Source organism: Oenanthe melanoleuca, chromosome 5 (assembly GCF_029582105.1).
Source record: "Oenanthe melanoleuca isolate GR-GAL-2019-014 chromosome 5, OMel1.0, whole genome shotgun sequence".
Lineage (NCBI taxonomy): Eukaryota > Metazoa > Chordata > Aves > Passeriformes > Muscicapidae > Oenanthe > Oenanthe melanoleuca.
This window is the reverse complement of record NC_079339.1, coordinates 2,809,519-2,821,266: the sequence shown is the minus strand read 5'-3', so window position 1 is coordinate 2,821,266 and position 11,748 is coordinate 2,809,519. Positions and strand designations below refer to the sequence as shown.

At 37.9% G+C, this 11,748-nt stretch overlaps 1 protein-coding gene across 3 annotated transcripts in view; it reads left to right on the top strand.

Annotated features, from left to right (window-relative positions):
* Positions 1-3,058: 3,058 nt before the first annotated feature.
* DNAJC24 (DnaJ heat shock protein family (Hsp40) member C24) overlaps positions 3,059-11,748 on the top strand; it is a 31,973-nt gene continuing 23,283 nt past the window's right edge. The window contains exons 1-2 of one of the 3 annotated variants that reach the window (XM_056491882.1): positions 3,059-3,303; positions 5,206-5,346. In XM_056491882.1, the coding sequence (XP_056347857.1) occupies positions 5,239-5,346 (108 nt within the window). In that variant the 5' untranslated portion in view covers positions 3,059-3,303; positions 5,206-5,238. Of the gene's footprint in view, positions 3,304-4,011; positions 5,347-11,748 lie in introns of those variants that run through there. The other 2 variants (XM_056491884.1, XM_056491883.1) reach the window with 2 other exon arrangements.

The following is an 11,748-nucleotide window of genomic DNA, read 5'->3' as shown; positions in this document are numbered from 1 at the left end:
TTTTCTCAGGAAAAACACAAACACTGGCCACACTGCCTACATACTTGACTTAGAGAATCTGTGATCTGTTAGTTTTTCCACTAACTATAAATTAAGGAGATGCATTATAACAATAAGTGAGGTAAATCAGAGGAGTTGCATATCCCAAAGCTTAAACAATATGTAAATACTTCTGGCAAAAAGTTGGAGAGGAATAGGTACAAATCTGGCAGGCTAAAAATGAGAGATAAATAATTTGTCCCAGGGCACAAGAGTAAAAGACACACTGCTCAGTGCTATAAAAGCAAGGAAAGGTAAAAGTATCTTTGTATTCCCCTCAGTTAATGCATGCCTGGATTAGGCTGATTGACACTGTGCTTTAAAGACAAAAACTAAGTCATGAAATCTTTCAAATTATCATATTTGACTGAATTTCCATCCCTGGATTTTCCTCCACCTGCAGCGCCCTAGACAAGGTAATAATTTATGATAATTATATGAAAATATACAATTAATATTCATCACCTCTCATTTCTCATCACTTTAGATGATCAGTAATGCAGAGTAAAAATGCTGTCAGATTTCTAATTGCTTTGTAATGGGCCTGAAATAGGGAAATCGTTAAAGACAAACAATCTGTCACTTGTCTGTTACCTTAACTACCTATCACTTAAAAAAACCCTCATTAAATACTTTGCTAATGAACGACAAAAGACTGTACTCAGTGTGCCCAGATGTACCTTTTTAAACAATATTGTAAATTGCTCAAATAATTCCCAAGACGTTTTCAATCATTTCTGTGGAAATTTAATGGAAAACATATATTTTCCGTGCATGTTACATCTCATTTGTTCACATCATTATGACATTTAGTCTATCACATGCACATCTCCTGGGAGACAAAACTTTTTCTTTTTACTGTTGACAAATCTGATTCAATTAAAAGAAACTCTGGAAGAACTCAACATTGAGATCTCTGACCCCTTTCACTTAAAAAAAAAAAAAAAGGAAAAAATCCTTTAAAAATTTTAAAAGAATCCTATCTCTTCCAAGGATTTTTAATGTCTAGATTAAAAAAGAAGTCCAACAATTATTTTATCTCAATTGTTCCCAAGAAACAAAACTCAGAATGTTTACTTTTACCATTCTTTTGAGTTAGCTGTCTACTACAGCTCTGACAGAAAAAATCAATTGAAAAAAATTTTTCTCACTGTAATGAAAACAGCACACCAGAAGTATCAGTGAGACCCCATAATGAAATCTTGTACTATTATTTGCCTCATTAATTTATTACTGATGTTAACTGTCACATTAAAGCATTGAAAAACTGAAGACAACAACTGCAAAAATTATTTAAGACAAAAAATTCAACTTTGCATGACTTAAACATGCTCAATCTCTTAAATTTATCAAAACCCAATCATTATTCAGTGCTTATTTATGGTGCTGAAAAAAAAAAAAAAAAAGCTTTACTAGTCTTACCAAGACTTTGCAAAATACCATCCAGAAGTAAAAAATGTAGTTAATAGTGAGAAAATCTGGATGTTTCAGCTGATCCATCATTTGTACTCACATTTTATTGCAGTAATAGAAGCACACACAGTATCCAGTTAAGTCTCTAAATAATTCTGGAATTCTGTGACAACACAGCCCAATGGTTTGTGAGAGCCTCAAGAAAAGCATCTCCTAAAAAATTAAATATTCTCACAAAAATGTCTGAAATCACCAAGTTACCTCTAAAGTATCTCAGAGAAGGAAGCTTTTCACCATATTCAGGTGTCCAGCTCCAGTGAAATCATAGAATCTATGCACACTTACATCATTTAAGATAATTAAGCAACTTTTTTTTTTTTTTTTTTTTTTTTTTTGCCTTCAGATGAGGGAAAAAAGTAGCAAAGCTCTGGCTCTTTTTTCTTTTTTTAGAGATATACAATTGCTCACAATCTCCCAAACACTCTGTGTTTAAAATACTGTATGAGCTGATATCAATCCTATCACAATTTACAACTGAAAAAAACCCTCAATATGCAACCCTTAGGAATTTTTGGCAAAAAGGATAAACAATGGATATTGCATCCAGTCTTTAGGAGGATATTAAACATTTTTGGTGAAAGCACAGGTGTAGTGAGCAATCTCCAGGCCAAGATCACAGTTTTAAAAAACTTTTCTTCAATTTCCCCCACTCACAACAACAGTCCCTGTTCACACCAGCTACAGTGATGGAACCACACACCTCTGCCTGAGAAGAAAATTCTGATTTCGAAAGGGACACTGACAACAGACAGAAATCAGACTATTCAGGTGTTGAGTGTTTTCTCACCTTTAAACTTAAATAAATTCTCCACCTTTAATACTGAATCCCATTCTGTTCCTCCACTGGTGTTTATTGGTAAGAATAAGCTCAAAGGGTAAGAAAAGTGACAAAAAAGTTGCTTTAATTCCAACATGTCATACAAAAATAATGTCACAGGGATGTGTGCTGTACATTTAAAATGTTAAATTAAAAATGTTGTGTGAACTGAGTCTGCCTGGAGTAATGTTTAGGGGATTTGCTAACTAGGTTTGCCTAAGATTCCAAAAGCTGAAGTCTGCAAGTCTACAGAATCCAACAGGTTTTTTTGTTTTGTTTTTTCATTTTTTGTTTTGTTTTGTTTTGTTTTGCTGTTTTTTGCTTGTTTACTGGTTTTAGGTTTTTGTTGTTGTTGTTGCTTTTTTTTTTTTTGTTTTTGGGGTTTTTTGTTTTTTTTCTTTTGGTAGCGGTCGTGGGGTTTTGTTTGTGCCGTTTTCGCATTTTTGGCGACGCGCTGGGGGTATAAAAGGTTTTGTGGTTTCCTGTTTGTTTCTAACGAGGAAACGCCTTTACACTAAAAATCTGCTTCTAGAGCTTATTTTTTCACCGAGAGGATGGTTTTCCTTCAGCACGAGACACCACGCACCGCGCCGCTCCGCGCACAAGGCCGCAGCCCGCGCTGCCGAGCTCCGCCCGCGGGGCCGGGCAATGCGAGGCGCAGTCCCCGCGGGCAGAGCGGCTCGGGGGAAGGGGACGGGCAGCGGTCCCTTCCCGCACCGCAGCCCCGGCAGAGCAGCGCGGGCCGGGCGGCGAGCGGCGAGCGGAGCGGCTCCGGTGGCGAGCCGCGGTCGCCATGGCGACGCGTCAGGCCCGACTAGGCCGCACTTCCTGCCGGTGCGCCAACACTACTGCCCGGCTGGAAACAGCGCGGCTGTCCCGGTCGAGCTGAAGGCCGTGAAGCCCCGCGGGAGGAGAGGAGGGTGTTTCCCGCCGGACGCGTTAGGCGTGGCGCTGGCATGGACGGTGCGGGGCAGGTGGGTGAGGGGGAGCTGAGGGGGAGCGGGGCTCCGAGGGGCTCCGAGGGGCAGCGGGGCCGCTGAGGGACAGCGGGGCCTCGGCTGGCGCTGAGGGGCCGGCAGCGGGCGCGGGGAGGTGCGGGCAGTGCGGGCAGTGCGGTCCGGGCGCTGTGGAGCGAACACCCCGCTTGTCCCGCGGGTGTCTGTGCAGCGGGCCGTGAGCCGACACTCCTTCGGAGCCCCCTCGGAAAGGGCCTGGAAGGGAGAAGTGCTTGTAAATGTTATAAATGAGAAGCGAAGTCTCGATATTCAGCAAAATTTCGATTGGTTTGTTTTATATAGACAGAGCAAGCAGCGCTGGGGAAAACGTGAGGGGTCACCGGCCGCTCCACGCTTCCACCCAACTTGGTTTGCAGCTCCCTTTTTATAGGATGGTTTTCCTTGTAGTAATCAATAATTGTTATTGTTCTGTTGTAGTAATTCTGCAAGGTAAGCAGTGGTGCTCAAAGAAACTTCCAAACTTCCGTGGGACAGCTCTTGGGACAATCGGTCATGTAACCATCTGATCTTGGCAGATAAAAAACAGGAGAAGTGGGCAGTCTGTTCTTTAGCAGATAGTTTGTGATTGATCACACAAAGGCAGGGAATCTGATTCTGCAAAAAAACCTTTCAGACTATGGAAAACCCCTTTTTTTTTTTTTTTTTTTACAAACTGGTTTACACAGTATTCATAACAGGGGGATTTAAACAGAGTGGGTTTAATCATATATTTCCCTTTATACGGGTCCATGTTCTTTTCTTATTTTAAGTATTCTGGTTTATACAAACTCCAAAACTTCTATGATTAACACGAATCATTTATCAATTATCACACCAGGAAGCAGTTTCAGCTGTAATTCTATGACAACACAGCCCAATGTTATGTGACAGTCTCAAGTAAATATTTTCACAGAAATGTCTGAAACCACTAAGTTACAGCTAAAGTATCTCAAACAAGAGAAGGAATCTGGTCTGTCTCCACTCCAAGACTGTCATGGCAAGTTCTTCACACTCTCCTGTCACTTATCTATTCTTCTTTTTTGTTGTTTGTTTTTGTTTTTTTTTGTTTTGTTTCACAGTTAATTTACAGTCACAGAGCTTTTGCATTTACCAGGGTCTTGCCTACTGACAGTGTTGTTTTTTCTCTGGAAGTTCACAGTAAATCAGCTTCTGTCAGCTTAGAACCTCCAGCATTGCCATTCTGTTACTGGCACTTACTTCTTCTGTTTATTTGTTTTTTTCTTTCTGGGTCATTGCTTGGTAAAAATGGCCAAATTGAAACCCACTACTAGTTAGGTTTTACTTACTGACTTGTGCTAACTTTGTATGTGTTGGTTCATTTTTGTTTATTTGTTTTTACATGCACTCCTACTCAGCAGGATGAAGGAGTTCCCATGCTCTGAAAATGTCATTTTGTAAAAAGAAACACATACCTTTTCTTGTGTCTTCTTGCACAGATCTTATTTCCAGTTTGAAAAATGTCACACTTTTATGTACCTCATGTTTTCATGTGTTAAGTATGATATTGCTTGGAAGTCAAAAGTTTGTTTTAAAATGTGTCTGTAGAAAAGGTGCATCTGTAACCTGGGGTGTTTCTAAGCAGTTCATTGTACATACAAAATGATTTTAAAAGAAATATGGGTGGCTTCTGAACAGGGTATGCTGAGGCACTTGGACAGGAAACACAGCACTTCCCATTTGACAATCTATGGGATGGAACAGCCACAAGAATTTAACTTTTTTTACACAATAGTTCTCATCTAATGGTGTAGAGGTGCTTGAGGGCAGCAGTCAGTTCTGTGATCCTGTCATTCACCACATCCTTGGTTTTGCATTTGCTGTTTCAAGTTGTGATTTCATGTATTTGATTTTCTTACACAGTGCTAAGGGAGTGATTTCAAAGCCACTCAGGCCATGGCCTTTGAAAGGATAAAGCAGAAGGACTGGTACAAGGTCCTGGGGGCCAAACCATCCGACAGCCCAGCAGAACTGAAACGGAAATACCAAAAACTTGCTCTGTTGGTAAGGCTGGATTTGATATTTAAGATGTACCAAAGTCATTTTTATAAACCAGTAAGGTAATAAATAGTTGCAGGGTTTGTTTTGACAGTTTTTCTGTTCATGTATCCATGATCAGGTGCAAGCCTTAAGTACATAAAGAGCAGATGCAAAGAACAAAAGGAAGTTTTTTTCCTAATAGTCAGTAGTAATGAAATAAAAAAATGAATTGGAGGTAAATATTAACTAATTAATTTTGTTGGAAAGTTTCTGGGTTTTGGGGAGTTGTATTCTTGGTCATGCATCACGACTTCATGTTCTGTGAATTCTCTTATTTTTTTCTGTACTGCTGCTATTGTGCATAAGAATCTCAGAACTTTACCAGATTATTCTGTGTGGTTCTTGGTTATTCTGTTTTACACCCTCCCTTGAATTCAGGCATTTTGCTCAAAAAGTGCTTTGACTTGGGTTTCTGAGTAAAATGTAGTGTCGATACTGTTGACTCTTTTCAGTTGAATTTGATAGACAGAATTCCCAAGGTAACTAAATTCCTGTTTCTTGAAGGCTGGTAAAGAAGAAAGGTGAGCAGAACTTGGTTTTTGTAGGAAAAACTCCCTTTTCTCTAAGAAGCTACTAGCTAAGCTGTCAGTATTGGCAGATCTGAGGTGGTTTGAGGTGTCAAAATGAATGTGGTAAGAAGTTGGGATTTTTAAGTGAGGAGAACAGAATGCCAGTGTCCAGGAGACTGAGTTTACTTGTTGGAGTTGAAGTAAATTAATGGGTTTTGGGGGTGAGGTTGTTAATTTTTAGTTCTAACTGCTATAAAAAGAGTTAAAGTTTGGTCATTTCACCAGTATTCCAGTTTTATACATCCTGGTATTTGCTAGGCAACCCCTGCTCTACATCTACTCCTTCTCAGTGCCTCCTGTGAACTTATTTCTTTGCCTGAAACTGATTGGTGTACTTAGTCTTAAATTCTACACCTGGCAAGATGTTTGTGTGCAGATTCTGGACATAAATCCTTTGGTTCTTTTAACCTTTTGGTTAAACTTTGTTTATTCCAGCAAAGGAGAGGGCTTTGGAAATCAAGTTTCTTAGTTCCATTTTGAATAGAAATTGTTTTCTTGGACCTCCTAAAGGTTTTGTTCTATTGGTGATAAATGTGAATAAAAGATTATTAATAGAGATCTGTCTGTTCTTAAGGAAGGCTGTCAGGGGCTGACCATGGTGTAAAATGTCTCTTCTGTTCTGACAGGGACATAATTTAAACTGAATACTGTAATGAAATTAATATATGTATTTTCCAATGAATTGATGTATAATAATGGAATTAAAATTATAGGTGTTGTTCAGAGCTGTTACAGAAGTGAAACTTACACAGTCCCTTTCTTGTGTAAAGTTTTTTAAAACTGTGTTATTTTGATGTAATTTCATGTCATTATTTTGGGGTGTATGAAGTGAGAATTATCGAAGTTTACAACTGTGTGTCCACATCTCCAACTGTAATTTCAGAAGATTAAAGTATTGTCTGAATATACAAGCATTTCTTTAGCACCTGTATATTCCCAGCCTGATTGGTTAGTGCTCTTTATTTGAAAAGTCAGTGAGAAATGCTAGAGAAAATGAAGATACTTTTTTTTTTTTTTTTGTCTTTTAGTGTCTGTGATGAATCCCACTGACTAAAAAGAGATGTTTACTGATGTTTACTTCTAGGTGTTTTCCCAAGGCAGATCTGCTGCTTGTCTGTTGTTGTTACCATATGTCCTGTCTCTGCTCATCTTTTTCTTTTAGCTGAACTGTTACAGATTCTGCTTGATGCTCTCCTTCCTGATGCAGCATCTAGCACAGTCACTCTGGGGTCTTTAAAGCATGCTGCTAATGAGACCACCATGGTTTTTATGCACCTTACTGGAGGGCACAGCACATATCTTCTCCTAGTTACAGCAGGAAAGTGCCTCAGTTGTTGATCCAGAGGTTCCATGGTTGGAAAAACTCCAAGGGTTTCCTGAAAGAAAAGTCTGCCAGGGCATGTTAACAGAGAAATGTTCTCTGATTCAGGGATTCATGAGCTGTGGACTTCCAAATATTGGATCTGTTAGGGGAATGTTCTCAGCTCTAAGTGCCCAGTGCTCCTTGGGTTCTCTGATGCTGTTACTGGAGGAGTTGGGGGTGGTACAAGTGGCACTGCCATTGCCAAGGGCAGGGGACAGGGCTGCTTGCAGCTACCTCCAGCTTTTTAGAAGCTGGAACAGCAGATGAACACAGCCATGTATTGCTCCTTAGAAGATTTCATGTAAAATTTTATGGTCAGTGCAGCATGTTTTCCAATTTTTATATAGCTGCATAAGTTAATCTCCTGGAGAATTATGCTGTGCCAATAGCCTTAAAGCCCAAAAGTTTATAAAGCAACTTGCATGTTGGATGCCAGCTGCAGTTAATATGATATTGATTCTGTAATCAATATTCTGATCACCCTTAGCATCAAGAATAGGTGGTGAAATTTATTTTTAAGCATAATTCTGCTGTTAAAATAAAAATGGCAAATCTGAGTCCAAGCCTTTTTCGAGGGATCCCCAATGCTTGTTGTTGAGCATTTGCTTTTTGCCATCTGCTATTTTCTGTATTTGTCAGCACATGTATGCTTAGCATCTTGAAGGAACAGGCAGATGTAAAATTTCCAAAGCTAAAAAGAGTTGGAGATCTTGCCATATGTCATCCAAAAGATAACTATATTTGCAGTTAAATCTCAGGATTGACCTTAATAATGCAAAGTAGCACACAATTAAAAGTGATTGAATTGTAGCTTTGTAAGAATGACTTCATCAGGGCAAATTTGCTTAAAACTGATGAAATTTTAAAACCAAGCCCATTTTTATTAATGCTAACAAATTAAGGATAGAAAAGGTTAATAAGCCAGAACAAAACTGTACATAGGATACCCTACTAGAGTGAATATATTTTTCTTTATGCATCTAATTTTTTCATTTGGTCAGGTCACAACATGTATGCAAGTGAATTATTTTACTATAGATAATATCAGTTCAGTCCTTAGTAGTATTAACTTGATACAGAAAATGAGTTGGGCTGAAACTAAGGATTTTTTTCCTGACACACCTTCTAATTGTTTAACCATCTTATAAAATTTCCTTGAGACTTAATAATTCCTGTGTACTTAAGTGACTCTGAATCATCTTGATGCTCTAAGAATCAGTAGCAGCTGATGAAGATGACACTTCAGGGCACAAAAGGCATGTGCCATTGTCAGTTCTATGGAAAATGAAACTTCTGTGAATGCAGGCTCACGCTCTGGCACAAAGCTCCAGCCAGTAATTCTGAAAGGAGAAGAAATGGAAGTGAGTGCTTTGAAACCAGCATAGCTCAGTGCAGAGATGCCTTGGCTGCCTCTTACAAACTCCTGCTAAAGTGCTTTCTGAAGCACACAAAACTTGTAGTTTCTGTAGTCTGAAGGAATCCAGCAAATTCTGAGGATCAATATCATGTTGAAGTGGTAGAAGTGCATGTTTAATCTTCTCTCTTTGGAACATGCTGGTGGTTTTGAGATATTTGGGGTGCACACAGCCTTTTATCCACAGCTGCATGGTAGTTTCAACAAGGTGATTTCTTAAATGGAGAAATGGGTTTTGTGCTCTATGCTTGGTTTTTTTCAGCTTTTAGGAAGGACAGTGTTGATGTTCCATTTCTAAATGTGTGTAAAATCAACAGAAGATCAAATTAGAGCAATAGAAATAGGACATTCAGGGAACCCTCCCCCCATCTTAGTTTTGGAACAATTTTTGCATTTGCTTTTGGTCTAGCACTTCATGGTCAAAGAATAAGTTGTCTGATTGTTCTTGAATTTTTTTTGTAGCTGCTTTATATCTGAAAACTGCTTTTCACCAGGAATAAAGTCACCAAACACATAAGCTTTGTCTAGCTGAAAATCAGGTGTCTGTTCCTGTTGATGCTGATGATATTATAGGATACCTTTCAACTGGAAAAAAATTATTGTGCAGGAAAATTATATGCTGCTGTTACAATGTGTGCCCTAATCTTAAAGAAAATCCATGTAATTTGAGCAGGCAGTATGCAAGAAGCTCTATTTTTAATATGGTAAGGAAATAAAATGTGCCACTTAACACAGAGTGTTACAAAGATTATCTTTTTTATCAAAAGGGGTGGTGTGTGTGTATACAAATACAAAGTGTTCAGGTGCTCACTTGATCTCTTTGAAAGAGCAGAAGATTTGCAACCAGCATCAGGCATAGGTGAGAATGACTCAGTAAAAAAGGAAATGAATAGAAACTTAATGAGGCAAAATTGCTTCAAGAAGAAATTATTCCATGGAATATGTTTAGAGTAAAGACACAGGACTTTCTGGAGAGCAAAGGATCTGTTATCAGATTTATGTGCACATCTAAATTCTGCAATCACAAGAAATGAAGTGGGTGTCATACATGTAAAGAGCTGCTTGCATTATTGTTTTAAAGTTTGTTGCAAGGTAAATTCAGTATTATTCCTGAAAGGACCTGCTACTGAGAAACTTCATGCTAAATTTAAGTTGAGTATTTGAAACTTAAAAATGAGAACACTGAGTTTTGTATTGGAAGTCTCATAATAACTATTTTCATGAGAAGCAGGCAGTGTATGTATTCCTTTTTCAAAAGCCTTGTTTGTTTGTTTTTGTTTGTTTGTTTTGTTTTTTTTTTATTTGTTTGTTTGAATAGCAGCACACTTGTTAGAGGTATTTAACAGATCATTGTGCTTATTGAACTTCACCTAACTGGTAAAAAATGGATTTGTAATTTGACAATATAAACAGAACAAGTTCAGTGCATTTTGGCTGGAGTTAATCTTATAGCTACAGAGAGAAAGACAAGCCATCAACTTTAATACAAAGGGCTATTGTTTCAATGCTCAGAGCAGTGTTACTTTGAGCTGTTCTTTACATCTGATTTACCAATTGCCACTTCAATGCAAAGAAGGGGACATATTTTCAAGTTGTGACTTGAGAAGTTGATTACCAGTCTGGGTAGTATCCAGTGAAGCTGGGTGTGAGAGAAATCACTAATTCAAGCAGCTTCATTAGCCAGGTCATGATCATGCTGCTGCTTAAACTTTGAGTTGTGTGATTTATTCCCCTGATTTTGGTGTTGGCTTTTGTTTGGTTCACTTTGTAATGTGCAATGATTTCTTAAAGATGTAGGTGAATTTAAGAAGTGGGTGGGTGTGAATATTCCTACAGAAGTTTAGTCTTTAACTTACATAGAATATGAAAACCTATAGCATCACAAAATAAGCCAGTAAGTAAATAGTGCATTGCTTATTCAGGTAGTTCAGCCAACTGTGGAAGTAATGTTAGTTTCAAAAATAATTTCTAAATTTGATCTGTTTACTTATTTGCTGTCCACAGTTCATTTGTTATAATGAGCAGCTTCTGGTACCTCATCCTCTGTAGATTTAGGGTTCATATGTAACAGAATGGGCAGCAGGCAATTGAAATGGGAGATTTGGCCAGTATGTGCTGGGCCTTTGATGTCATTTGTGCTCTGTCTCTGTTGAACACTTTGTGCCCTGGTTGTGTAAGTTATTCATTGTAACATATATTAAAAAAAGGATCTATACTGTGTTTGGTAGACTTTTTGTGAAAGGTGTTCACAAATACTCACTATGTCCTGAATCAGTATAAAATTAAACTTCTGATCAAAAATAAAATCTTTAGCAGCTTCTTAAATGCCATAAAGACATTTATTTAATATTTGCAACTGTTTTTTCAGCATTTCAAGACATATTCAAATAGTTTTATATTGTGCAGTGTGTGTTTTATTTCTAAAGTGAGATGTTTGAAATAAAAATCATATAGCAAAATATATGAATTAAAGCACAAAAAAAGGACTAGCATAATGCTTTCACATCATAAATGTTCTGTTTGTTCTGATGTTTGAACAGCCACAGTCAAGAGTATTTTGAGCTGTTCAACACTTCCAAATTAGACCATGCATTTGTGTCTTCTCCAGAAATTTTAAGCCTTAGGTCAGTTATTTAAAGAAGCTGTAAGTCCAATGGTCTGAAGGGTAATAAAAGTTCAGGATAGAACCAATCATCTTCCAGTGGCTTTGTTTATATAAGGATCTCTTATCACTGTTAAATGAAATCAACTGAAATAGTTATTACATTTTTTCAAATATTGCCATGTGATTACTAACCTCTAAGACTCAGTGTTTTGGGGACTTGTTGGGTTTTTTATTATTTAAATAAATAGTCTGTGTCTAATTTTGTCTTCTGTTTGAAATACATAATATAATTATTACAGAAAGTTGTTAAAGCAACACATTCTCATGTTCCTTCTTTCCTTCATATTTTCACACTTAAGATCAGAAAATCCCCATCTGAATGACAGAACTGTCCCACCCTCCATCTTTTCCTTGC